This window comes from Delphinus delphis, chromosome 1, assembly GCF_949987515.2.
Source record: "Delphinus delphis chromosome 1, mDelDel1.2, whole genome shotgun sequence".
In the NCBI taxonomy this organism is placed as follows: domain Eukaryota; kingdom Metazoa; phylum Chordata; class Mammalia; order Artiodactyla; family Delphinidae; genus Delphinus; species Delphinus delphis.
Window position 1 is genome coordinate 122939758 of NC_082683.1, and position 27670 is coordinate 122967427.

Sequence of the window (27670 nt, forward strand, 5' to 3'; positions counted from 1 at the left end):
ACACTGGTATACAGTAAGCACTCAATAAATGTAGCTGTTGCTGCTCCTGGAAGCTGGAAACTGAGGGTACCCTGAGTGTGTGTACACATACACAGAGATGTATATATATGCAGGTATAATGGAAACCTTGGGAATCTAAGCTAAGGATAGATCTGGATAGCTGGAGAGGACAGATCTAGGAATTTCAAGGAAATGTCAGTTTATTGGATCTTTGAGGACCATAAAAGTGAAGAGTTAGAGAGAAAGCTGAAGATACCAATCCCTGTGTTAGCTCTAGAAGCATCAAAATGTAGGATGAATGCCACCCAGGTCCCAAGCCTGCCCAGGCCAAACCTATTAGGAACCCCATTCCCACTGGAGGGTAAGGTCTAGAATTGCTCTTCTGGCCCTAACCCTGGATTCTGGGCGAGGGCAGGGGTTCCTACACCCACTGAGCCACATGTCTTTCCCTCAGCCTGTGTTTATGTGACACTGTGTTTCCACCTGATTTGCAATCCACTGGTACCAAAGCCTTGCCCTGAGTTCCATTCTGCTTGCCTGGGCTCTGATATAAGCCCTTCTCCTGAGGATTAGGTTTTGTTCCCTCTATCCTCACACATGACTGATCCATATCTGAAACTGTAACCTTGCTATCCACCCAACTTCAAAAACTACCTCTCATGGGACACCCACTCCTACCCCAGATCGGGCCCTTCAGAGATAGTAGCTAATTTGGATGAGGACCAAGATTGACAGTTCCCCAGGGACACTGAGATTTGGCCTGGGAACACCCTCCCTCCGACTCCAATTCCCAATAGATCTGCCCTGGGGCTAGGTTAGTATCCTTAACTTGGGTCCCACCTCTTATAGATTTTTTTTGTTTTTCTATGTTACCACCTGTCAGATGCCAAAAACCTAGTACTTCTTATGCTGGAGTCTATACAGGCTAATAAGAATACCTTTGAATGCCAGGTAAATAAATTCAAAATTTTCAGCCTCTTTGTAATGTTCACCTGTGCATTTGATCTAAGAAATCTTATTCTCCCGTGGTTCCAACTACCCGTTATGTCTCAGACGCTCAACTTCATGAAACCTCATCTGCACGTTTAACAGATACTTCAAATTAAACATATCCAAACTTTGTTCATCATCTTCTCTTTTCCCACCTCAACTCTTGCTTATAAACCAGTCTTTCTTGTCTCCCTAGCTCTTTTGCCAGTATTCTCACTGTCCTATCATCGTAGATAGAACTCATAGCTTTGATCATCTCCTCTTTGGCTCTAGCCATATTCAGTGGCCACTAATTCTAAATCTCTCTCAAATTTGACCCTTCTCTTTTCCCATGGTCACTCCTAGTGGGAATAAATCAAGTTTCTATTCCTTCTACCAGGAAGTGATTATGAAACACTTACTGTATGTTAGAAATTGTATTAAGTGCCATGGAGTATCTTAATAAATTCTCTCCAAAAATCCTGTAAAGTCGGTATTATCATTACACCCAATTTACAGATGAAGAAACTGATCCTCAGAAACTGTATGTATCTTGCCAAACACCTCAGGGTTAGCAAGTGACAGATTTGAACCCAGGTTGACTGGCCCCAAAGCTCTTACTATCACTTTACACAAGTCCTCATTACATTTTTGGTTTTATAATAGCCTCTTCAGTGGTCTCCCTACTTCCAGCCCAATGTACTCTCCACATTTTTTCTATCTAGAATATTCTTTTTTTAAAAGACTGATCGAATCATGTCAGGCTATAAGGCCTCCAATGACTTCCCATTCCTTTAGGATAAAACCCAAATGCCTTGACACGGCATGTAAGGTCTTCTCCATGATTTGGGCCCATGCAAGTTCCAGGCATACTAAGATGTTTTCCATTCTTTGACTATAAATATGTTATTCTCCCATCCTGGGGAAACATCAGGGCATGTAACTGAGGAGTTTCTGGGAGGTAGACTGAAAGAAGCACTGAGTGTGTGTCATGCACACACGTGAACAAACACGTGCTGGCACAATGGGAAGGCTGGGAGTCTGAGTCCAGGCAGGGGTGACACCATAAGGGACTTGCGTTTTTAAGCTCTTATAAGAACATTTACAGGAGTATGGAAAGAATCCATGTTTCATCCTACAAAATAAAGCAAGTATCCCAAAAAACTGGAAAGAGTAAAGTAAGTGAAGTATGTCCTATATCATACTATATAGAATACATCTGTAAAAATTAGGATTCCTGACTGAAAGAATACATATTGAAGATTGAAGATCACAGGTGGTTTTCTACATTTGCAGAGGAGGGAGTCATCATTCTTAGACCACCAGACCATTCCTTCTGTTTTTATTGTTCCCCTGATCCTCAGGAAAACCGCCCTTGGCTATCTAATACAAATTCACTCAAAAATATGTTTTAAAATACAATGTTACGTTCTGGGAACACAGATTTAAAAGACCAGTCTCTGAGCTTGAGAAATTCAATGCAAACTTGGTTTCTAACTCTAAGGTCCCTGAGGGCAAGGACCAGGATTGGTTGATTCTGTACCCTCAGTATACAGCAAGCTCTATTTTATGGAATGAATATGTGGAATGAACAAATGAACAAGTGAATCGGAAGGGCTTTTCTTAGCAGGTGGTCCTCAGTGCAGAGAATGGATTCTGGTCAATAACTAGGAAAGTTGCCTAAAAGTAGAGTGATGAGTGACAGCTCAGAGCATCAGCTCCCATCTCAGCTAGTCACCAGGGGTACCAAGTCACCAGGGAGGATCAGCTCCAAGTACAGACAATGCCTCACTGCATGTGGCAAAATAAGTTCCTGCCCCAATTCTCATGTAAAGAAAAGGATTCTATACATGACGAATTGTGTTCTTGCAAGGATAACAAAAGCAGTATCTACAGAAATGCCGTTCTTATTTTAGTACTTTCATTTTTTTCAAAGCAAGTTCCTTTTCCCCACTAGTTGTAAGCTATTCCTGCCAGCATCTTTGAGAGGCAGATCTATAAGCACAGCCCCATTTTAGAGAAACAAAGATTGCTGCTAAAGATCATGGAAAATTATCATCACCACAGACAGGCATCTTTAGAAATTCTGTATCAAGCTCACCCATCCCTTAACTCTTGAACTCCCAGAAGTGTGATTTGACCTCAGAATTGCCCATTCACCAGCATATCTTGGCTTTCAGACTCCTAAGTTTTTTCTTCATTCAGTATGACAATACACATCTTCCTTTTCCTGCCTTTAAGTTAGATCTTTAAGAAATTCATCTTTTTGTCCTCACATTTTTAACATACTGTCCAAATTTCCTAGGACATTGTTTTAGGAACAATCAATGGGCAGGTTTTCTAAGTGTAAGATATGGATAAGGAGTGTCCGAGCATCTCCACTAGGTTTGGTCCATGGCGTGTCCATCTCTTAGTAGCAATGTCAGCATGGGAAGCAAAGCATTTTGGGAAATGATGACCCACAGGCTCAATTTTTAAAGACAAAACACAGCTTGAACCTTTTTTCCCCCAGAAGTAGAAACCATTCATCTTCTTGATATAGTTGGGTTAAATAATAAAATCAAAAAGCCTTTACCGGGCTTCCCTGGTGGCGCAGTGGTTGGGAGTCTGCCTGCCGATGCAGGGGACACGGGTTCGTGCCCCGGTCCGGGAAGATCCCACATGCCGCGGAGCGGCTGGGCCCATGAGTCATGGCCGCTGGGCCTGCGCGTCCGGAGCCTGTGCTCCGCAACGGGAGAGGCCACGACAGTGAGAGGCCCGCGTACCGCAAAAAGAAAAAAAAAAAAAAAAAAGCCTTTACCAAGAAGAGTAGACATTTCCTTGCTGTTTGCCTATTTTCTAAGCCTAGTTCTCCAGCTTGCCTATTAGTCCTGCAAGTTACTCAATTTCCTTTCAATAAATTTCTTTCCTGCTTAAATTGGACAGAATCAGTTTCTCTTGTTTGCTACCATAGTACCTAATGGCTTGATCCATTTTAGGGTTAGGGTGACCAGATGTACTATTTTGAGATAATAAAAAATACGACAGCATTCTTGCATGTTTTCTCCCCAAGACTCCTAAAGGGCATCAGTATCTCCCCCCCTTTCCATGGGGCTAAAGTAGACACTGGTGCTGCCCTCGCCCAGGTGGGCATTGCTCATGGCCTAGTTATTATTCGCTGCCAATAACTCTAGCGCTTGTGCACACCGAGCTTGCCATTCATTAAGCATATGCTCTGTGTGTCCCATGGAGCCATGCTTTCCCATTCTCTGCCACCACTGTGCAGATGAAAGCAAGAAGCATATCTCCTTTCTGTCTGATTGCCTCATCTTCCAGAGATCTGAAATGAGCTCGTGGGTAATGTCTAGCTGGCCCACATGCTGTTCCAATACGACTAAAGCAGTACTAAAAGAGGTCAGTCTCTACCCTGCAGGGCCAAGGTGCTTTGGAAGCTGTCCTGATTCATTCAGGTGGGTCAGACTTCTAGGATGGATCAGCCATTTGGACAGAGAAAGCTCCTGTATGAAAGCTCTTCTCCACTTTTATCAACTTGTTACCTGTATTTCCAGTTTAGATCTCTCACCCAAGCTCCAGACCCAAATATATAACTTCATTCTCCATCTGGATGTTATACAAGCACCCCAAACTCATCATTCTATAGATGGAGATGCTAACTGCTCCCTTCTTTTAGTAACAGAACTTCCCAGGTTTTAATCTGGCCAGCCAAGCCAGCCACATACTACATTTCCTAGCCTCCCTTGCAGCTAATTGTGGCCATGGGACTAGATTCAGGACAAAGGTATGTGAGGAGAAGTGATGCGTGTTATTTCCATGCCACCTCTCTAAAAATAAACTACTTGCCCTGACCCTCTGCTTTCCTTGCTTCTGCTTGCTGAAGAGTAACTATCACTGGAGCAGTCTTGGGAGCCACATGTTGGGAATGGTAGACTCAGTCCCACTAGATCTCTACTGTTACAGGAGAGAGAAAAAAAAGAACAATTCTGTATGAGTTACTACATTTTAGGGTCTTTTTGTTATAGCATCTTAGGCTATACTCTAACTAATCTAATGAAAAAAACTGAACCTGTCTCTCCCTCCCTTACACGTTTCTCCTCCTATATTAGTTCATGTCCACAAATGGCATCCCCAGCAGACCCAAGCCAGGTACCTGGAGGCATCTTTGATACTCCTGTCTTTCAGCCTCCACATCCAACCAACCCAGGACTATGGACTACTTCCTCCATCTCTGGTCACTCTGTCCATTTCTGTCATCTCCACTGCACCACAAGACTTCAGGATCTCATCATATCTTGCCTCTCTTTCTGTAAGCGTCTTCTAGCTGGTTTTTGCTGCAAGTCTGCCTATGTCTAATCTACCCTTCACACTGAGGTGCAAATGATATTTCGAAAATGCACATCTGATCACAGCACTCCTTTACTCTCACCCTTTTAAAGACTCCCTCTAGGCATTCAGAGGTACAAGGGCTCATTTCAGATGGGGCCACTCTCTTCCATTTCTCCCACACCACTAAATTCTCCAGCCATACTAAAATATTTGTACTTTTTGAAAAACATCATGTCCTCTTTTGATTGTTGGCTTTTGCACATGCCGTTTCCTCTGTAAATTTCCCTTCTCTCCGTCCCACTCTTTCTCTAGTAACTCCTACCTATCTTTCCGGACTTCCTCAGCTAGCACTTCCTGTAGATGCTTCTTCTTGCTCTTATTGCAGTCATATTACCCTAGAGAATCACATCACCTTGCCCGAGAAGTTCCTATTTAGTCATCTGTCTCTGCCATTAATAACAAGCTCTCTCCTTCAGGCTTTTAAAAAGTCTGCTACGTAGTAGGTACTCAACCCATTTGTTGAATGATTTAACTCAGTTGATAGATTGTATTATTTGTTCCCAGTTAGTTTTCTCTCCTCACTCTTAGATTGTTCCCTAGAGGTAGAGTACACTTACTACTCCAATGACTAGAAGCTTGACCATGTGACATGCTTTGGTCAATGGAATATGAGTACATGTACCATAAGACTTGTCCAAGCAGAAGCTTAAAAGGCATTTGTGTGGTTTGGCTCTGTGCCCTCCCCCTACCCACCTTGAGTCCTCCACCATGAGAACAGCATGCCTAGATAGTGGCTGCTCCTTCATCCTGGGCCTTGGACTAAGAAGACATTTGGAACTGAGCCAAGTCCACCAATTGGCTACAGTTGACCTGTAACTGACTGCAGCTCTCATAGAACACGAGCGACTAAATGTTTGGTGTTGTGAGCTGTTGAGATTATGGGGTTGCTTGTTGCTGCATCAAAATGCTGACTAATATTCCTATTTGAGGTTCATAATAAGTATTGAGAGCTTACTATTTGCCAAATATTGTGCTACGAGTTGTACATAATCTCATTTTAATTATCACAACAACCCTATAAGGTAAGTTAGCTTCCCCACTTTAAAGAAAATAAGGTAAACTATTAGGTTAGTATTCAAATCCAGGTCAGTTTGAGCCTCATCCCTCTCCCCCAACAGACCCCTGACGAGCCAAGGGCAAAGGAGGAGTAACGATGCAGGATCCCAGTTGAATGTGAAGGTTCTACTCCTATTTTAGAGAACCACGTCCTGCAGGGCTCTAGCTGCTGTAGGAGAACAGGGAAGCATCATGTTCTTCTGAGTTCTTCCTTGTTTCGTGGCCCATAAAGAACTCTAGTTATCCAAAATGCCTTCTTTCATTCTCAGGAAGCCAAAAGCCATCTTGAAGACCAAGATTTTAAGCGTACATATGCCACAGTGACATCCTGTGTAGCTCCTGGGTGAACAGTACCAGCCCCTAGTCCCAGAGGGGCTCTGACATGCCAGCAGTCTCTGCTGTCACAGGGTCACATCCACTGCTCTCCTGTGCCTCACTAGAGCACTCCTCATTCACTCTTTTCCTGTAGATCTTAGGATTTAATTAGAAATACTAAATGCTATTCTTCATCACTTCTCCCTGTAATATTTCCCTGAGTTCTATGAACTCTGAGCCTCACTACCCAATGCCCCATAATAGATACCATGTATGTTCCCTTAAATCAGGAGTTCCAGTTTTACCCACCTTAACCAGAAAATAATGTTTCTCTTGGATTCAGGCATTTGAAACAACCAAGTCATATGTAAGTCAGTGACACTATTTCTTATGATAATCAATAAGATACCATAGACTTAGACAAGTAATTTACTCCCTTTTATGTATAGGTAGGTAATATCAGCCTTACTTACTTAGAAGGAACAAAAGGGATAATGTCCATGAAAGCCATTTAACACATAGGAAAGCATTACAGTATCTAAATAAGCAAGAGCAACAATCAGATCATACCTTTCTTTATATTCCTGATTGGCGGTAAGTTGATATAAGAGATAAAATAGTTGGAAGGGGTGAAGAGGTGAGTGTGTCCTGGAACAAGAAGTTGAGACTAGAAGGGACATTCTAGGGCCATGTTGGCTAGAGTAGGATTCATCTCATCTGGCCCAAAGCACTTGCCTTGCTTCAGCAGTCCCCCGTATGACTACATTTAATTGTTCAGAGTGGACCCTATCCTGTCCACCAAGCACTCAGTGCTACTCCACTTGTTCCTCTGAAAATGGTAACAAGAGCTCTCCCTTCCCAGCTGCCATTTTTCATTCCAATCATTAGTGGTCAGGGAAAGGCTGAAGACAAATGGGGCTCCCTCCATGGCTCCTCACTAAGGATCTATTGCTTTGTAAGTTTGATTTCCAACTCATCAAAATTAAATGGAGAAAAGTTCAGAACCATAGAATCTTAGAGCTGAAAGTGACCTAAGATGTGACCTCATTCAAAAGATTATAATACATGCAACCCCATGTTCACTGCAGCTTTATTTACAATAGACAAGGTATGGAAACAACCTAAGTGTCCGTCGCTTCATGAATGGATAAAGAAGGTGCCATGTATATTTTTTATATGTGTGTATATATACATATAATTTATATTTATATACATGTACACACAATGGAATATTATTCAGTCATAAAAAAGAATAAAATCTTGCCATTTGTGACAACATGGATGGACCCTGAGGTCATTATGTTAAGTGAAATAAGTCAGAAAGACAAATACTGTATGATCTCACTTATACATGTAAACTTTAAAAACAAAAGAACGAGCTCATAGATACAGAGAACGGATTGGTGGTTGCCAGAGGTGGTGGGTGGGTGAAGGGGGTCAAAGTCTACAAGCTTCCAGTTATAAAATAAATAAGTCCTGAGGATATAATGCACAGCATGATGGCTATAGTTAATAATACTGTGTTGACTATTTGAAAGTGGCTAACAGAATAAATGTTGAAAGTTATCACAAGAAAAAAATTTGTACCTATATATGGTGATGGATGTTAACTAGACTTACTGTTGTGATCATTTCATAATATATACAAACATGAACTCATGTTGTACACCTGAAACTAATGTTACATGTCAATTATATCTCAATGAAAAAATAAAATTACATGCCAAAAAGAAAAAAACTGATCATAAGACCCAGATCCCATGGATATACAGTTAATTTGTGAAAAAGATGGGACTGGAAACCAATCCTCAAATCCCAGGTTAGGGTTCTTTCCACTAACCAAGTCCTGGTACTCATGCTACTAATGCTGTACTAAGCACTAGGTACTTGAACTAAGACCACAGCATGGTACTAGCATAGTGTTGCACTAGGACTACTAGAACTAATACCCAAATCTGTATAAACTAGCCATTCAGCAGAATCATGACTCTAAAGAGTAATGGGGATACTGAAACAACCCCCCTCTCCTAGTCTAGAGAGAAGCACCCAGGCTGAGCATGGTGGGACATGGAGAGGGCTGTGACAAGATGCTGGAAGAAGATGCTCCAGTATGAAAAAGGTCTCTTCCATGGAGGAAAGTAGAACAGAGGAGGGAGAAAAATTGAAAAGTATACAGGATCGGAAAGGAGATAATGGAAATTAAGGTGTCAGGAATCTCTAAAAGCAACTCTTCCTTCCCCAGGGCTAATTACACTTTAACCCTCCATACCCAAGCCCATCCTCTCATGGTCACCACGCATCTACCTGAATGCAAACCAAACCAGCCACCGTGTCTGGATACCTCCCTGCCTGCTGCAGGCTGGGTTAGAAGCCACCATGAGGCACCCACAACAGTTAGTGCAGATCTCTATCATGGCCTTTGTACAGGGTATTCCATAATTGTGTGATCACTGTTCCATCACTGGAGTCTCCACCATCAAACTGTAAGCTCCTTGAAGGCAGGGCTGTCTTATTAACCCCAGCACAATGCCTGGATGTGAAAGTAACTCAGCAGCTGACTGTGCGTGAATAAATGTATTAACTCAGCCATCACCTCTTTGGGAGTTTGTTTCCGAGCTGCTCCACTCCCACCCCAGGTTTCAGGCACGTATATGCCTCATCCGTGCTCTCGTAGCACCTGTGCAGCTCTCATGGCTCTTATCATAGGACCTCTTACCTCCATATCAAAATTACCTGAAAACTCATTTGACTCACTGACTAGACTGACAACTCTTTGAGGGCAAGGACTGTGTCTTTTCTCTCTTTATTCTCAGCACCTATCATAATACTTAGAAACCACAGGAATTCAATACAGACCTGGAGAAAGATGAATAAATGAATGAATACAACCAAAAGGGTACCAAAAGAAATGCTAATAGAACAAGCACTCTTCGTCACAGAGAGACCCAAAAGAGTCTCCAGGAAGACGAACTGCCTGCTCCCAGAGTGTCGCCACAGCTCTGGCGTTTCTTGCAGCCTCTGCTGCCAGGAAGGGCTGAAACGCCATCCATATTCAAGAACAAAGACAGAGTGAACCCTCCTCAAGTCCTATTGCTAGATGGTACCTGTTGCTAAAAGAGCAGCTGGTAAGCATTTTGTTTCGTGCAAAACGACAAGGACAACAACAAAACAATTTATTACAGGAAGCAGCATCACAATGACAATGAGAAATCATGAGGCTAAATATACAGCAGAAAAAAAATACAGAATTTTTGTAATGAAAGACGAGGAAGGAGCTGTTAGAGTCTGAGGAAAAAATCCTGAAGGGTTGATTAGAAATTGCTCAGCCTGCATGAAAAGAGAGAAACTAAGGGCGGGGGGGAGGGGAGGAGAGGAAGAGATAAAGAGAGAAGAGAGAGAAAGGGAGGGAGAGGGAGAATGAATGTGGTTTTTTTCCTGGCTCTCTGACTCATTTTTAATCTGTCCTTTCCTTTCTCCCTCCCCTTCCACCACCCACTCAAGAGAGGATTCATTGATTGGGCTGGACTGAAATGTCTTACCTTTGCTCTGTGAACAATGAGTCTGAATCCATCTCATCCTTGCTGCTCCTCTCTCTTCCCTCCCTCCCTCTCCCCAGACGCCATTGTTAGCTGCTTCACTTTGCTGAGGCTGAGGCTTGTCCACGGTGGGATGCGGCGGGGAAGGGGAAACTGGGACCAGGGGATGCCAGTGGGATCTCCGGAGCCAGGCTTACTTGCAGAGGCTGGAAGTCCCAGCCCTCTGACAGCTGGGATGGCCCTGATAACTAACCTGTTGCCTGCTTCCAGGCAGGAGCAACCTCTCCAGGTACGGATGGGAGAAAGCACAGACCAGATGAAGCAGCACCTTCCCTCAAGACAAAAACAACCCCCCCCCCAACACACACACCCCACAAAGCTCAGAGAGGGAGCTCAGGAGAGTGCAAACAGGACTGGCCCGGGGTCTGCGAGGACTGGGTCTAGCGCCCGCTCCAACACACACTTGCTGTGTGCACGTTGCCTCTCTGGGCCTCCATTTGTATAAACTGAGAGGACTGAATTAGATGGTCCCAGGGACCATTTCATGAAAAGCTGTCAGCCATCTAGCAAGGGCTATATGTTCCCCTTCTGCCCCATGCCCTGCAAATCCCTAGAGAGCTCTTTTTGGGTATACCCCAGGGTGTCTGGAAGAGCACCTCTGACTTGGGGACCCCTCCCCAGATGCCTAGCGGACTTCAGGGAGGCGGTGATGAAGGTTCGAGGCCAAAGTTCCCCTCAAATATGATAACTGAGAAGTAGAGGCAAATTAAGGACGTTCAGAATCAGTGAGGGTGGAAGTAGAAGGCACTGGGAGGCCAGGGGAGTGGGGAGACGTGGATCAGGCAATCCCTGAAATTAGAGATGATTCATATTTGAATAATGTGGGAGGGATGAACTCACAGCAGCCAAGAGAAGAGGCTAACTCTGCTGAGGGACCCCTCCCCAAACCTAAGCCCCACAGGGGGCAAAAGCCAGTGTTAGGGACCCTTCATTAGGAATAGAAAGAAAAACTGAAGCAATCTATAATCTTATTCTGAAGCGAAGTGACATAGTGGTTTTGTCTTTCTTCTTAAATGTATTTTACCCTCTTTCAGTCACTTGCCTTAGATATTTTTATCTTGTTCCTCTTTTCCTACTGACTTGATTTTTCCCAGTCTTCAGTGCTCCCAGAGGGGACACAACTTTGTTCTTGGTGCTATTTTCCATTTTCTCTCCTGCCCTTCACTACCCCATCTTGTCTTCACCACTTTTCTGCTCCCTTGTTCCTCTCCTCCATCACTCGGTTCCACCTTGCTTTGAGTTGTTGCCTCAGACCCAGTCCAGACTACCCAAGCCTTCCTAACCCCTCCACCTCCACCCAAGGCAGGGCTGCTCTGTGAATCTCTCAGGGCTGCCCATTCAGCCTGGCCACCTATCTCTCAACCTCACAGATCATCCTGTGGGAACACGTGTTAGGAACCAGAGCCGTTCCAGACCCCAGGAGGGTGGGGAGAAAGTTCACCAAAAGGGAGGGGGAAACACAGTGGTCTCAGCTAGAGGAAGTGACTCTAAATGCTAAGGGAAGGCCCTACCTTCTGAATGTCTCTGCAAATTATCTTTATTAGGGGGTGTTCCCACCTGTTTATGGGGGGAAGAAGGCTCTTCTCTTCTATGGGACCACTCCCCAAATGGTACCAAATGCGAGTGGGGCCCTCAACTCCACAACCAATCAAGCCTCCATCCCCGTGTCCTTCCTCATCCCCGCTCCCCTGCACACCTGGGAGCCACTGAAGAATGCCCCTGGGGCTCCCGGCTTCTCTAGGGAAGGAATTAAGAAGACACTCCTTTACTTCCAACCCCCAGAAAACCAGTTCTCTTAATTAATCAGTTTCCTCCGAGCTTTCATTTTTTTTTTCCCAACCAGGCTTTTCCCAGGACTCACAGCATTACAAAGTCAAGATAAGACCGAGGAAGAACCGTTGTATGAAAGGAGAAATGAACACTGGAAAGAACAATCTCATATCTCGAATGAGTCAAAACACCTGCATCTCGATCCAGCTCACTTGATACGGGGTTTCTCCCCGCCTCCCCCATCATTCTAACACACACACACACACACACACACACACACACACACCCCTCCCCCCACTTACCACCAGCCTGCTAAGCAGCTTTAAGCACAATGGGGGGTAACTGGGGGTGCGGTGGGTGGGCTAGGGTTAGAACAGTACCAGTACCAGAATACATATAAAGTTATCCGTCTCGGTAGAAAACGCCTCTTACCTGTTAGCCAGAAGAGAGCAACCCACGCCAGCACGACCCTGTCCATTTTCCCCAACTTCCCATCCAGATTAAGGAGTGAGGGAAGTGGGAAGCGACAGAGACGGGAGGATCGAGGTAACCGAGTGGCGGAGGCGACGGCGGGCGCGAGCGGGCCCCCGGCGTCCCTGGGCGCCGCCGCCCGGGCCGCGCAGGCGGGGCCCCGGGCTGACCGCGCCGCCGGCGGCAAGCGCGCTGCCGCGGGCTCCCGGGGTCCGCGCGGCGCTCGGCTGCGCCTTCCCCGCGGGCTGGCGCACCCGCACGCCCAGGCAGCTCGGCCCACCGAGCGCCTTCCGGCCACAGAGCGCGCCGCGCGGGGGAGCTCAGCCGCCGGCTCCTGGCCCCGCCGCCAGCCGCCCCGGGGCTACCAAAGTTTCTCGGTCACGTGCACGCCCCTGCGGGCCGCAGGTCAGCGCTGAGTGACAAAGTACAGGGGGGAGAGGGGGCGCGGGGGAGGCGGCAGGGCGGGCTGCGCGGAGCCGGGAGCGATCAGCGCGGCTGCTCCCAGCGAAGCCAGCGTTCGGAACCCGAGCCAGAAGCGGGGTTGGGGACTCGAGGAGGGGGAGTCTGGGTACGCACGTGGCCAGGGACATTCTGAACTGGGACAGAGGGACCTGCGGGGACTTGGCATAACTTGCTGGCAAGGGTGTGCGCTTTCGCTGACCCCCCTGCCCTGCCCCTCCGTTCGGTTCCCTTTTTGACACTGCAAGGAACCGAGGGGCTCAGCAGAATTGGAAAAGGTAGGCGGGAATCCCTCGTTGAAACTTTCTCCTGTTAAAACATTATGAGGTTAAAGCATTATGAGATAAGGGCATGCAGCTCTTTAACAGAAAATATGTAAAACCAGAATGAAATGAACAATTATACGGCTCACATTTGTACAACATTTAATCGCTTCTCGGCCTTTTGGCTAAAATCAGGCGCATTTGTACAACAGTTTGCAGGACGCATTAACATGGATTACTCCGTTTCTTAAAAGGATCTTGTGTGTGTAGGAAAGGATTCTAAATGTATGTGTTTCGAGACAACCGAGAAATGTGTATGTTAACGAACATATTAAGCATCTACTAGGTGCTAAGAACCAAGGCTACAAAGATGAGGAAGACAGACTTCCTGCCATAAAGGGGCCTCATCTTGGGGCCCGGAGAGGGAGGTAGATCAGCACATTGAACACAAAACACATACTGGTAGTAAAACAGAGCAAATGCTATGATGGAGATCTGGAGAAAGGGCCCTCAGAACATGAAGGAAGGAGCAGTTTAGTGGGGAGTGGGGGAGAGTGGGCAACACCACAGTAAAGAAGGGGTAACATCCCAATTGGTATTTGCAGAATGGGCAAGATTTGTGCTATTGAGGGATGGGGGGTGGAAAGGGGACAGGTCAGGGGGAATTCTGGGCAGAGGAAAGAAAGGAGACAAGGCAGAAAGGTAGAAAATTCCTCTGAAAACAGAGTGGTTCTAGGCTTGAGGAGAGTTCCTGGAGAGAGACTCTAGGTGCTTAGGAATGAATGAATGTATATGTGAAACGGAGATGAGATGTGAACATCAGAAATGGTGAGAATTGACTCTGGTCTTTCATGGCTGCCTGACATCGCAATTCCCTTCTTATTTTCGAGGAATCCCAGCTATGGAAGCCAAAAAATCTAGAGCAGTCTCCCCAACTGGGGACCCTCTCACTCAGAGCTTTTTGAACCTGGAGCACATGAGGCAAGAAGCAGAGTCAGCGGAGAATCAGTTTTGCTGCTGAGGTGGGCAGCTGGCGTCCAGTGTTCACAGGCCAGCCATGGCAGAGGTCAGGCCATCAGACTACTGTGATGTGCGGTTTTTGGCTGTGCTCCTGGTTGTGTAGCTTCTCTGGGTTCCAGCTCACTTTCTACACCTGGCTCTTCAGACTTCCTGGCAATTCTGTGAGCCACCCCATATCCTCTTGTAAATTCTCTCTTTGCTTATTTTGGCCAGAGATGATTTCTGAAGCTTGCAATTAAGAACCCTGACTAATATGCTGTGTGAGAGAAATTTGGAGGATTATTTTCTTTCATATACAAAAGAAGGAAGGAAGGAGGGAAGGAAGGAAGGAAGGGAGGGAGGAAGGAAGAAAGGAAGGAAGGAAGGAAGGAAGGGGAAAATCGAAATAAAGGAGATACCTAACATTTGTGGGTTTCCTATTAGGTTCTAGATGCAGTCCTAGATGTTTCACAAGCTTTCTCGGTTAATCCTAATGAGGAAACTCAGGCCCAGAGAATTTAATCATCTTAAGATCAGGTAGCTAGCAGGTGGCGAAGGTAGGATTTGAACTGAGATCTTGTGGCTCAAAGCATATTCCCTTTGCACTATAAAACTGACATCTAAAAAAAAAACAAAAACTGACATCTAGACCAGAGCGTTGATATGATGATGTATTTGTATCATCTACAAATTATTTACACACATTTACTGTGTGTGTGTGTATATGCATATGTGCCCATGAACACACAGCATAAGAGTTTGAATAGTGTTTAGTATTTAAGCATACATAACGATGGTATTTTATCCAAAACTTGGACATTAGAGTTGAGAAATTGGAAATGGGGGATGGACTAAGCTAAGGGAACCTGGATGTGCATGGAAAGTGGAAAGGGAGAGCCCACAGAAGTGAGCTTTGAATGTGTGCTTGGTGTTTGTTTGTCAGCAAGGAGTCAGGGCACTTGGGGAAGAGTTTGTGCCAGAGTGGATCATAGAATGCAGGGGCCTGGTCCACCATCCAGGGAATGTATTTTCTGTGTAGCACACTGCATGTCTATCTTCTAGCTAGAGAGATACGGTTGATCAGCATCTTCCTGAGGGGGTGGAGCCTGGGCCATCCCTAAGGAGATGCTAAACTGGACTAAATCATGGTGTGTACCCCTCCCTAATGCATGTTATTACCAAGGTGATGGAGGGTTAAGAGGAACTTTAAGGGTACACCTGATGATTCAAAACATGCAGCCTAAAGGATGGAGGTAGGAGGAGGGTGGGACAATGGTATTATTTTGCTGTATTGGTGGAGGTAGCAGGATATGACATCAGAACCCTGGTGCTCTTCCAAGTGTGGTGTTTGAACTTCGGCATCAGAATCACATAAAAGTGTTTGCTTAAATGCAGATTACCAGTCTCTACTAAGAACTATGAGATCAGAAATTCTGGGTGGGACCTGGAAATCTGCATTTTAACTGCCTTCCTCACATTCTTCTGAAGCTCACTAATGTTTAAGAAGCATTACTTAATCACTTTTTTGTTTTTCTGGGAGGCTGTTGAGTTGATGTTTGCAAATGAGCCTCAGATTCAGATCTGGTTAAGCTCCAGTGGTCCGTTTATCCTGGCCAAATGGGACAGGACCCCCATAGAGATGAATTTTTCACCGCCAAGGGAAGGGTCCGGATCCCCAACACTTCAAACGTTCTGCTGCAACCAGAGACAAAATGTCAGAATATAGGCCTGTGTGGGACCAGATCAGGATTCCCAGGAAGCCACAGCTGGAATTGTATATGATGGGGAGTGGGTGTGGACTGACGGGCGGCTTTGCCAAAGTTGCACCCTTTAGAACAGAATTAGGACATGGAGAAAAGAGAAGTGAACCACCGCAAGGAGACAGGCTGGTAGCTGGTAGCAACCACATAGTTATAAATATAATGCAGCTGAATCCTCTTTAAAACATGATTTCATTGCAGGCACATAGGCATGCATGCACATGAATTCTGCTGAACGTAGATCTTTTTAAAGCACACAGATAATATCACATTTCTACTTCTCTCTGATCTGTTCTTCCAGGAGGAATCTATGAGGTGTGACTTTAAAACAGATACCATGTTTCTTACCTAAGTTTTGTTCCTCTTTCCTTCCCTTGGGCTACCTTTTCAGTTTGTTAATGTTCCCCATCCCCCATATCTTCAAAACCACCTGCAATGAATTATAATTTTTTTACAAAAATCTAAATTAAAGTGATAAACTAAAATAAACAAACAAACAAACAAATACTGGAGACTCTAGGCACCCTGTACTGGAAACTGGAAACATTTTCAATCTGGAAGCCATTTCATATTGCAGAATAAATTGTTTCATTAAGAAAATGCTTTAAAGAAAGGAAATGCAAATATAAAGCACATGATGCCAAAGAATTTTAAAAAGCTCTACTGCCAAGAACAGTGGTAAGTATATAATAAGTAAAAGATTGGGAGCATGTACTGAAAATTTCACATACTTGAAGCAGATTTAACCCAAGAGCGTGCTGTCTCAGGCTTCAAATCAAACTGCGGTGGTGCAGTGGGGGCAGAATTCCATGATGTCTGCTTGCCCCGTGCTGAGGCCAGACCCCACCAATGGTAGGCGGCTCCCACCTGAGCTAGCTCTCTATGCTTTCCCCACAGAGGTCTACCCAAGGATAATGTGCAGACAAAAAGAGCAGAACATCAGACCATATTTAGGGCATGGTCTCAAATGTGGAAAATGTATTTAAAAGAGATGATGGAAGCAACAAAAGAGTAATAATGGTTATCTCAGGTAGGATAGTCATTCATTTATATTTTCTTCTTTAGATTTTCTACATGCTCTAATAGTTCTACAATGAAGAAAGAGTTGCTTGGACAAAAGATACAGCTGTGCCACAATTTACTCAGTCTCTAGGACATCCCTGGAGGAAGGAGAGAGTCACCAGGAAGGTGTGACGGGTGTTTTATCAGGCCTGTATCTTTAGCCAGATACAAAGCCCCCAAATGTACACCTGCACTCATTCTGTCTCAATCATGAGCTGTTAATCAAGTTAATTATGAGCAGTTGAAGCCCTGGGAGCCCTTAGTGACTGACAGTTCATCCTATAATTTCTCTGTGAGTTACAGAGCCAAAGATGAAGTAAGGCTGCTTCTCTTTTAGAAGCCCTATCTCCAGTTTCTGCTTTTGTTTTTGTTTCAGTGTTAGCCTCCTTAGGAAACCAGCACAGCATCAACAGCCCCCCAGATTAGCAGCAGAGCAGATTCCAGTGATCAAGCAGCATCCTTTAGCCCAAAGGGGGAATGATGAAGGGGGCCTGTCTTTCTGTATTTTATCCAGGCTTTGGATTCTAGGTCTTGGCGATTAAGCCAGAAGATTGCTTCTCAGCCCTAAGCATTCTCCTAGAGGCCTTCTCCCCTGGCACGGGTCAAAGACAGAGCCCAAGAGAGGGAAGTGAGCCAGAATAAGTATGTCATCCAATGACCTCACCCCCAGAAAACAGGCAGGTAAGGCAGCTGGAACAACAGAGTCAGAACACTGAACAGCACGAAGGGAAGCAGCTCTAGCAACGGAAGGGTCATTTGCGGGCCCTGGAAAGCTAGTGTTAAAGAACAGAAGCCTTGACCTTTGTGTTGGAGTTGGGGGGTGAGGCTCTCTCTTGAATCGTTAATTCTGTACTCCTACCCGATTCTGAGTGGGTGCCCTATACACAGAGATGATCAATATGTATTTCTGTCTAATTAATTACAACCTGTTCCAGGGCCTTCTTCCCTTTTCCTCATCTTCTCTTCTCTCTTGAATTCATTCATTTATTTATTCCATACACATTCACTGAGCACCTACTGTATTTTAGATACTATGCTGTCTAGAAATTCAAGATGAGTAGGAATTCAAATGAGTCATAGCCTCTTCTGTCAAAGAGCTTACAGTTGAGTTGTAGCCGTGTGTGTGTGTGTGTGTGTGTGTGTGTGTGTGTGTGTGTGTTGGGGTGGGGGAGAGACAGACACATGGCCTTTAAATGTGATAGTGTGACAGGGCCCATATTAGGACATGTTCTAGGTATGGTTTGGGAACAAAGGGAGAGGGGTCAGTTACCCGTCTGGAGTGCTGGTCAGAGATGTCTTCATGAAAAGGTGACCCCTGAGCTAAGTCTTAAACATGATCTGGGCAGAATTTCTAAAAGCAGAAATGGAGCAGGAGGTAGTGCAGATGCATAAGCAGTGGGCCGAGATGAGAGTGGGGCCAGCTGCCAGGAATATGAGTCAGCAATGAGGCTGGAAAAGTTGGCTGAGGTCGGACCAAGGTGATCCAGGCTATCAGGTCTGGACTGAACTCTGCAGGCATTGGACCACCCATAAGGATATCTAAGCAGAAGAACAAGATCAGACCTGTATGTCAGCCAAGTTATTGTGGCCACAGGATGTAGGATGTATTGGTGGAAAGAGAGACAACAGGCAGAGGCCTCTTCCATGGGAGAGCCCAAGAAGGAACAAGTACCAGAACTAAGCTATAGCGTGGCAGGAATGAGAAGCAAATAGTATGTAAGAGAGACATTACAGGGAGACACAAGAAGTAGAATCCACGTGACCTGACAACAGGTTGCGTGTGTATAGACTGAGCAAGCCAAGGAATCACCAGACTTCAGGGTGAGTTACTCAAGAATGTGGTGTGCATTCAGGCAATATCTAGAGATGATGGGGAACTTGGAGATTCCCCTTTTTTGCTTTGGCAAAGCACCGTGTAATAAACATCCTTGAGCACCTATAATGAACAACTTGGAATACTTATGTTAAAGAAGCAGGGGTCTCACAGAGGTCAGAGCCGCTCATGGGCTGTGTGGCCTGGGGAAGGCACTTTACCACTCTGAGCCTCAATTTCTCACTCTGCAAAATGGGGATGATCATTGAATCTATTTCATAGGGTTGTTATGAAGAGGAGAGACGAGATTACGCTGTGCAGTGTTTAGCAGGGAGTCTGACACGGTAGCTTTCAATGAATGTTAGCTATTATTACTATTATTATTAGCACGGGTTGGAGGATGCACGTTAACCGTAATGTCAGGGCCTTAATTTAAACTAGCATCAGGACAAAAATAGCATGAGGAAAAACATTTTCCTAAAATGCTGTTTCTTTTGGGGTGGTTTCATAATGCTCAGCTGAAAATCACACCTCATACTTAATATTTAAAAAAAAAAAAAGTAGAAGCCATCCAAATTTCCAATGGCTTCTCACCCCTTTAGACTGAAATCGAAAATCCTCACAGTGACCTTATAAGCCCTGCATGATTTGGCCCAAGCTCCCTCTGCAATATCCTCTCTGCTCTCCCCCTTGCTCACTTCACTCCAACCACAGACTTACTTTGCTATTCCTTAAACACCCCTGACGTGTGCCCACCTTGGAGTTTTTGCACTTTCTACTCCCTTGGTCTGGAACGCTCTTTGCCTGACATCTTCATGGTTTGCTTCCTCACTTCCAGTGTTTGCTTAAATTTCATTTCTTCAAATAGAGGCTCTTCTGACCGCCCTAAAATTGTCCCCTCCATCCGTCCCTATTCCCTTATCCTGTATTATCTTTCTTCATTGGACTTATTGTCCAATAAGATGTTCAGACATCTTATTATATACATAGTTGTTTCTTTCTTTATTGTCTGCCTTCCTCATTATTAGGTTTGTTCTGTTCAACTTATTATCGTGCCTGAAATAGAGCCTAGCACTCAGCAGACTCTTAATATTTGTTACATGAATGAAGCACTTCCTCTCAGCAACTCTTCTCTTAGTTTCCGTGGTTTTCTCCCTGCTTCCTCAGACATTCCTTCTTCCTTACCTTTCCTGGGTTTTCTTTTTCTAACTGACTTCTAAATGTCGGTGTTCCTCAGGACTCCATCCTGGATCCGTTTTTCCTCTCTTCACTCTCAGCCTAAGCAGTCGCATCTATTTCCATGAATTTAAGTACCAGCTTTATGTGGCTTACTTCCAAATTCTATCTCTAGCCCAGAGCTCCAGACTTAGCCGATTGCCTGCTTGACATCTCCACTTGACTGTATAAATAGGCATTTCAAAAGTAACATGTCCATAACTGGATTCTTGATCCCTCCGGCCCCAACAAAAACCTGCCCCCCTCTAGAATTTCTGAATAGGAAGATCAATGTGGTTGGAAAAAGAGAAAAACTGTTCTGTTTACATAGGACTTTACTTAAGTAAAACTGGAAAAAAAATCAATTGTATCAAAGAAGGAGAGGAGGAGGTAATAGAATTATGAGGCGCGTTGGACCCTCTTTGGCACTAGCACAGTCCTCGCTATTTTACAAAAAGACACCACTTGCCACTGGGTTACCCGAGTCGAAACCCTAGGATTCCTCCCTTTCTCTTACTTCTGCAGCCAATCCATCAGCTAGTTCTGTTTTTCCACAAAGTACAATTGAAACCGTCCTCACCTCTCCATGTCTGCTCCATGTCTCTGTTCTAGGTCATCATCATCTCACGTGGACTCCTGAAGAAGCCTCCTAACTCATCTCCTCGTGACCATTCTTGCTGATTTGAACCTGTTCTCCCAGTAGCATCAAGAGTGACCTTCTTAAACTGTAAACTATATAATGACACTTTTAAAAAATCCCTTAAATGACCACCCACGTCCTTAGAGTAATACTTGCACCCCTGACACTGGCCATGCCCACATCTCTGCTGGTCACTCTGTCCTCAGCATGCACCACTCTCCACCTGACTGGATACACTTCAGCAACACCAACCAGTCTTCCATCTGTTCTGAGGATTCAACAAATTCTTTATTGCGTGAGGCCTTTTCATGTGCTGTTCCCTCTGTCTGGAATGCTCTTCTTTCAGCTCTTCGCATGACTAGCTCCGTACCTTTGCATCCTTTCTCATTTTAAGTGGCACCTCCTCGGAGAGGTTTGCCTCCGATCACCTATTTAAACATTTAACAGTTAAATCCAAATATTCTTTTGAATTTTTAAAATAAGATAAAGCGATCTTGGCCAAGATGGAGTAACAGGAAATGAATTTATCCAGCAGCCTGAAACAACTAAAAAACTGGTTAAAATATATGAAACAATGTTTTCAGATACTGGACATCAGGAAGCAGAGATGAGTAATCCTTGAAAGAACAGAAACAGGGTTAGCCCTGTGATTGCCCCAGGTTGTTGCCTAGAGAGAGGATCCAGAATGCAGCATCAAGAGGGGTAACCTAGGCAGAGTCCTGTGGTCTCCCTGGGTTAAGGAGATGGTGTTGGGTGTCTGGTAGGCCAGGGTGGCTAGAGTTCACAGGGCAGAGTACCAGACAGAGAGAGCAGCACGAATAAAAAGCTCTGGAAATCTGCTGAGGATCTCCCTTGGAGCTCCAGCTGAATACTGATCAGTGCATGTGTGGGAGGAAACTATACAGTGCCAGGGAAAGAACAACGTGAAAGGATTAGAAGGAACAATCCTTGAAATTCACACAGGGCTAGAAATAGTCTGTGTTTCCATTAGCCAAAGTGGGAAAACCTCTAAATTCATGGGTTGTCAGGAAGAGTACTCAGAAGGGTGTTATATCAGCAGAGGAGAAAATTAGTCCTAAAGGTTGCTCTGATTCCGAATAACAAAGCAAACCTTTGTTTAATAATAAAAGCAAACCTCAAAAGAAGGAAAAACTAGACTAAAATTGTTTCCAAATAACATAACACAAAGCACAAGAATATTTATAAGAATACAAAAATATGCAGCATTCAACAGGGTAAAATTTACAACTGTCATCCAACCAAGCATTGCCAAGCTTACAGAGAAGCAGGACAAAACACAACCCATAATAAGGAGAAAAATCAACCAATAGAAACAGACCCAGAAATGACAGATGATGAAATGAGTAGGCAAAGACATTTAGTACTTATTATAACTATATTCCTTATTATAACTACATTCCATGTTAAAGGCAGAGGACAGATAGACCATGTTAAGTAGAAATATAGAAGATATAAAAAAGATTTAAATCAAATTCTGAAGATGAAAACTAAATGATTTGATACAAAAAATACACTAGATGGGATTAGTAACAAATTAGACACTACAGATGAAAAGATTAGTAAACATGAAGAAATAGCAGTAGAAAATGCAAAATAAAATGCAAAGAACAAAGACTGAAGGGAAAAAAATGAAAAGAATATTAGTGAACTATGGGGCAACTTTAAGCAGCCTAAGGGGGGTAGTGAGGAAACTTTTGGGGGTGGATATGTTCATTATCTTGATGGTGGTGATGGTTTCACAGCCGTACACATATGTTAAAGCTCATCAAGTTGTGTGCTTAGGATATATGTATTTAACTTACTGTACTTCCATCATGTCTCAACATTGGTATAAAAAAGCAGTCTGGAACTAAAATCCCAGATAATAACATGGGAGATGGCAGTGGGGTGGTGGAGCAGTGGGTTGGGATACTAAGTGAGGGGAAGCAATAGCTTTCTAAGCTTCTTGTCTATTTGGGAAGAATGGGTCTATTTGTCTAATAGGTAATGGGTACCTATTAACTGTATAAGTTGTTATAAAAATATGTTTTAAAACAAGTGTCTTAAAAAAATAAAATAAAACAAGTGTCTTAAAAATATGGGTAGCTACTGAATGAAGCAAAATAGAATGCATAACTTGAAACCAATGTAAGAGAAAGTAGAGCAAAAAATAACTGATCAATTCAACTAAAGCAGAAAAAGGAAAAATAAGAAAACTAGAAAGATAGTAAACAGAAATTGAAAATACTTGAAGTTTTTTATTCAAGAAACTAGAAAAAGAACCACAAACTAGCCTGAAGTAATAGAAAGAGGGACTCTGTAAACTTAAAAGCAGAAATAAAAAGAAATAGGAAAACTGTAAAGTTCATCAATAAAACCCAAAGTTGTTTTTTTTTTAAGATCAATAAAATAAACTTTGGCAAGTATTAAGAGGAAAAAAGACAAGGTATAAATAACATTAGGAATTATGTATATTTTAAATTACAAGCAAATATTTTATGCCAATAAATTTTGTTTTTTAAATCAACTTTATTGAAGTATAATTTACACACAATAAAATGCACACCTTTTAAATGTATTATTTGAGGAGTTTTGACAACTATATGCCACCTGTAACGACTACCACCACAATCAAGGTATTTCTGACAACCCAGGAGTTCTCTTGTCAGTTCTCAGTCAATCCCCTTTGTCTACCTCTTGGCCCTAGGTAACTGCTGATCTGATTTCTAAATGATAGTTTTGCCTTTTCTTGAGTTTTGTATAAGTGGAATCATACAGTATCTATCCTTTTATGTATGCCTTTTTTCATTCAACAAAATTATCTTGAAATTCATCCATGTTGAATATCAATAGTTCATTGCATTTCATTCCTGAATAGCAGTCTACTATGGATATACCACAATTTTTAAATCAGTTCATCTCTTATTGAACACTTGGGTTGTCCAGTTTGGGGCTCTTATAAATAGAGCTGCTATGAAATTCATTTCCAGGGGGATATATTTTTTCATTTCTCCTAAATGAGTGGAAATTCTTGGTCCTATGATAAATGTATGTGTAACTTTGTAAGAAACTGCCACTGTATGAAAATTCTAGTTGTGTCACATTCTTGCCAACATTTTACAGCAATATAAATGAAAACCTAAATGAAATAGACAATTTTATAAAAAGTAATGAATTACCAAAATTGGTTGAAGGAAAAGTAGGAAACCTGAAAAGACTAATAACCATGCAAAGTATTGAAATGGTAATCAAAGGTCAACCCCACCCTCCAAAGATATACTATGATCAAAGAGTTTTACTAGTGAAGTTCTACCAAAGTGTCCAGGAATAGATAATTCCATCTGTTGTTCAAAGTGAACAAAGATAGCAGTTCATTTTATGAGGCTATTACAACGCTGATACCAACATTTTGTAAGGATATCATGAAAAAAATCTGTAATTTAATATCACTTCAATCAAGGAAGCAAAAATCCCACATTAAGTATGCTTTAAAAAATAAGCAATGCCAAGCATGATCAATAAGAGGTTATAGTAGTAGGAATGGTAGGATGCTTTAACATTAGAAAAATCTAGCAATATCATTTATTGAGCTAACCAATTAAAGGATAAAACCATATGGTCATCTGAAAAGATGCACAAAAAGCATTTAATAAAATTTCAACTCCTGTTCTTGATTTTAAAACATATACATACAACACGTATACACATACTCAATAAACTGAACACAGATAGGAATTTCTGCGGGAAGCACATATTACTAGAAAATCCAAGAAAATCGACTGGCACTATTTGAACCAATTTGAGAGCTCAGCAGGGTGACTAAATACACAAGATTAACACTAAAATCAATACCTTCTCTACACACCAGCTTTAACTAATTAGAAAATATAATGGAAAAAAGAAATACATATAAGAGTTCCAAATATATTCTAGGAATAAAACAACCAAAAAATAAAGAAACCAGACCTTTATGAGGAAATCTATAAAACTTTATTCAAAGACATTATTTAAAATCTCAGCCTCTTACTGTATGTTTCCTTCCAAACACTTAAGAAAAACTGCGTTTTTGAAAACCATGTTCTTTGAAACAATAATGTCATTTAAGAATGGGGAAAACCCAAATCAAATCATACCGGTGGTTTTCATCATCTTACCCGCCTCCCTCATCCTTAGATTGTAAACTTCTTGAGGGAAAAGATCGTTAGTCGTGTTCCTCACTCTGTCCCCCCACCCAATACCTTTCACAATTCTCAGCACAGATTTGGCCCCTTACAGTTGTAAAACATCGAAGAATCTGAAGCACTTGCTGGTCCTCTTTCTCTCTACCTATTTTGATGGATGTTACGCAATAATATACCGAAATTGCTCCAAGCCTTCCAGGTGATAAGACCTCCGCCAACGACTCCTGCCAGACAATCAGAATACTCCTCACCTGTGACCTCTCCCCGCCCCCACCCGCCCCCAAGGCCGCAAGAGGGAGAATCTTACAGTCTCGGGCTGTTTTTCTCCTGGTGAGGCCAATGCGCCTGCGCACCGTGCCCTGATTGGCTGAGAGCTGCGGACCTGCGCGCGCAGGCCTCCACCTCGGTTACTAAAGAGCGTGAGCCGGACGGGGGCGGGTGAGGGTGGCACTGTCTCTGGCCCGCCTTGAGGCCTGTACCACGCCCGCCATGCCTAACCGCAGGGCCAGTCGCAATTCCTACTATTTCTTCGTGCAGGAGAAGATCCCCGAACTACGGCGGAGAGGCCTGCCCGTGGCTCACGTCGCTGACGCCATCCCCTACTGTTCCGCTGACTGGGCGGTAAGGCTGGAGGCCAGTGAGCCCAGGGTCGGGCTGTTGAGCAAATGGGAGGGAAACAAGACTCGAGGAGGCCAGTGACCCCTGGGCCCCTCCTGGAGGGGGAGGGACACCCCCACCCCCACCCTTCCGCGGCTCATGGCAACCGACGCCGCTTCCGCCTCCCTGTAATGTGCAGGCATACAAGCTGGGCCCTGGGCAGTAGGCCCTCACTGCTGCTGCTTGTCTCCCCCTTCTATCTCCTCAAGCTCCTGAGGGAGGAGGAAAAGAAGAAATATGCAGAAATGGCTCGAGAGTGGAGGGCTGCCCAGGGGAAGAACTCTGGGCCTTCGGAGAAGCAGGTAAAGTTAGCCAGAGAAGAGCAGTCACCTGCCTTGCACGTAGGCATGCTCGGTAAATGCTGGATGAGTGAATGTCAATGGTAGATGACTGGGTGATTTGGGTGAATGCAAAGAAGAGTTTTTCATTTTTTTCCTCATGTAAGAGAATGCCTGCTAAAAAAAAATGGCAGGCTCCGGTACTAGGGCACACCTGGGTATCATTTGATGGTGAAGGCCAGGGAAAATCCCATTAGAAAACCTGCACCCAGTAGACCGTGATTAGCAAAGGGAGCGTTGATATTTAGGGTTTGTACTAGGTGACCTCTAAGGGTCTCTTTCAACTCCGTTATGATTTAAGAACCCTTTTTCAAATGTTTGAAAGTAGTTTGGTCCCCTCTCTCCTTTTTTTTTTCTTTCTTTGCGGTATGCGGGCCTCTCACCGCTGTGGCCTCTCCCGTTGCGGAGCACAGGCTCCGGACTCGCAGGCTCAGCGGCCATGGCTCACGGGCCCAGCCGCTCCGCGGCCTGTGGGAATCTTCCCGGACCGGGGCACGAACCCGTGTCCCCTGCATCGGCAGGTGGACTCTCAACCACTGCGCCACCAGGGAAGACCCCCCTCTCTCTTTTTGAATGACACCTGGAACAAGGCCAGTTCCTGTGTTTAAAGTATGGAAATAACAAGATTTATGGATGTTTGTGAACGTTTGTGTCTTACAGGTAAGAGTTGTATAAAGTTTATTTGGGTTAATTTGTGTGTAGCAGGATGTTAAAGCACTAAATAAAATTTGGTGCTGATTCATATCAAGAAAAGGCAAGGTAATTGTGGAATTTCCCCCCTCCCTCTGTGTTCTTCCCATTCTTACATAGCAAAAATTCTATTCTTATTATAAACTGTTAATATTGGATTGAAATTCGAGAGTTTTGCTTGTTTTAGGTTTGAGAGATTTTTATTTTATGGCTTTATGTTTGAGTAGACGCTCTAATCAGTTGAATTTGTACTTGTAAACCATAATTTTTTTTTTTCTTCTCACTACAGTGTCTTAAGACATCTCCCCTCAAAATGAAAGCCATGTTGTATGTTTACGTCATTGAGACTTGGAGTCAGCACAATCTGGTTTTTACTTTGAGTGAAGAACAAATAATATTAGAGTACTTTGGGAAATGTTTTTTTTTTTTTTAATTATTTATTTTTGGGCTGCATTGGGTCTTTGTTGCTGTGCGCGGGCTTTCTCTAGTTGCAGTGAGCGGGGCCTACTCTTTGTTGTGGTGCACAGGCTTCCCATTGCGGTGGCTTCTCTTGTTTCGGAGCACGGGCTCTAGGCACGCGGGCTGCAGTAGTTGTGGCTCGTGGGCTCTAGTTGTGACGCACGGGCTTAGTGGCTCCGCGGCATGTGGGGTCTTCCCGGACTAGGGCTCGAACCCGTGTCCCCCTGCATTGGCAGGTGGTTTCTTAACCACTGCGCCACCAGGGAAGTCCTGGGAAATGATATTTTTTTGGCCACTGGACAGGCATGTATTGTGTGACCCAGTAGGATTAGTTTAGATTATCAGTAGTGGGCAAATGGCTTTCAGCAGTAATTGGAGTGGTTATTTACCACTCAGCCTTTTGATACAAAATATTTATAGATTTTTGCCATTGTCTGCCTTTGGGTGTTGGTTTTGTTGACGATTATTTATTTATATACTCATTGGGTTTATTGGCGTGGAGAGGTTACCAAAGTAATCTGTGGGTTGTTTTGCAGTTATTTTACTAAATTTAAATATATGGTATAAAGTGCCC

General features: G+C 43.9%; 2 protein-coding genes across 5 annotated transcripts in view; one reads left to right on the forward strand and one right to left on the reverse strand.

The window, feature by feature from the left end:
• ILDR2 (immunoglobulin like domain containing receptor 2) overlaps positions 1-12675 on the reverse strand; it is a 56308-nt gene extending 43633 nt beyond the window's left edge. For all 3 annotated transcript variants that reach the window (XM_060033459.1, XM_060033460.1, XM_060033458.1), the window contains exon 1: positions 12522-12675. In XM_060033459.1, coding sequence (XP_059889442.1) covers positions 12522-12567 — 46 coding nt within the window. In that variant the 5' untranslated portion in view covers positions 12568-12675. The remainder of the gene's footprint in view (positions 1-12521) is intronic.
• MAEL (maelstrom spermatogenic transposon silencer) overlaps positions 12596-27670 on the forward strand; it is a 109195-nt gene continuing 94120 nt past the window's right edge. The window contains exons 1-3 of one of the 2 annotated variants that reach the window (XM_060033470.1): positions 12596-12965; positions 25490-25573; positions 25819-25911. In XM_060033470.1, the coding sequence (XP_059889453.1) occupies positions 25855-25911 (57 nt within the window). In that variant the 5' untranslated portion in view covers positions 12596-12965; positions 25490-25573; positions 25819-25854. Of the gene's footprint in view, positions 12966-25441; positions 25574-25818; positions 25912-27670 lie in introns of those variants that run through there. The other variant, XM_060033466.1, reaches the window with a different exon arrangement.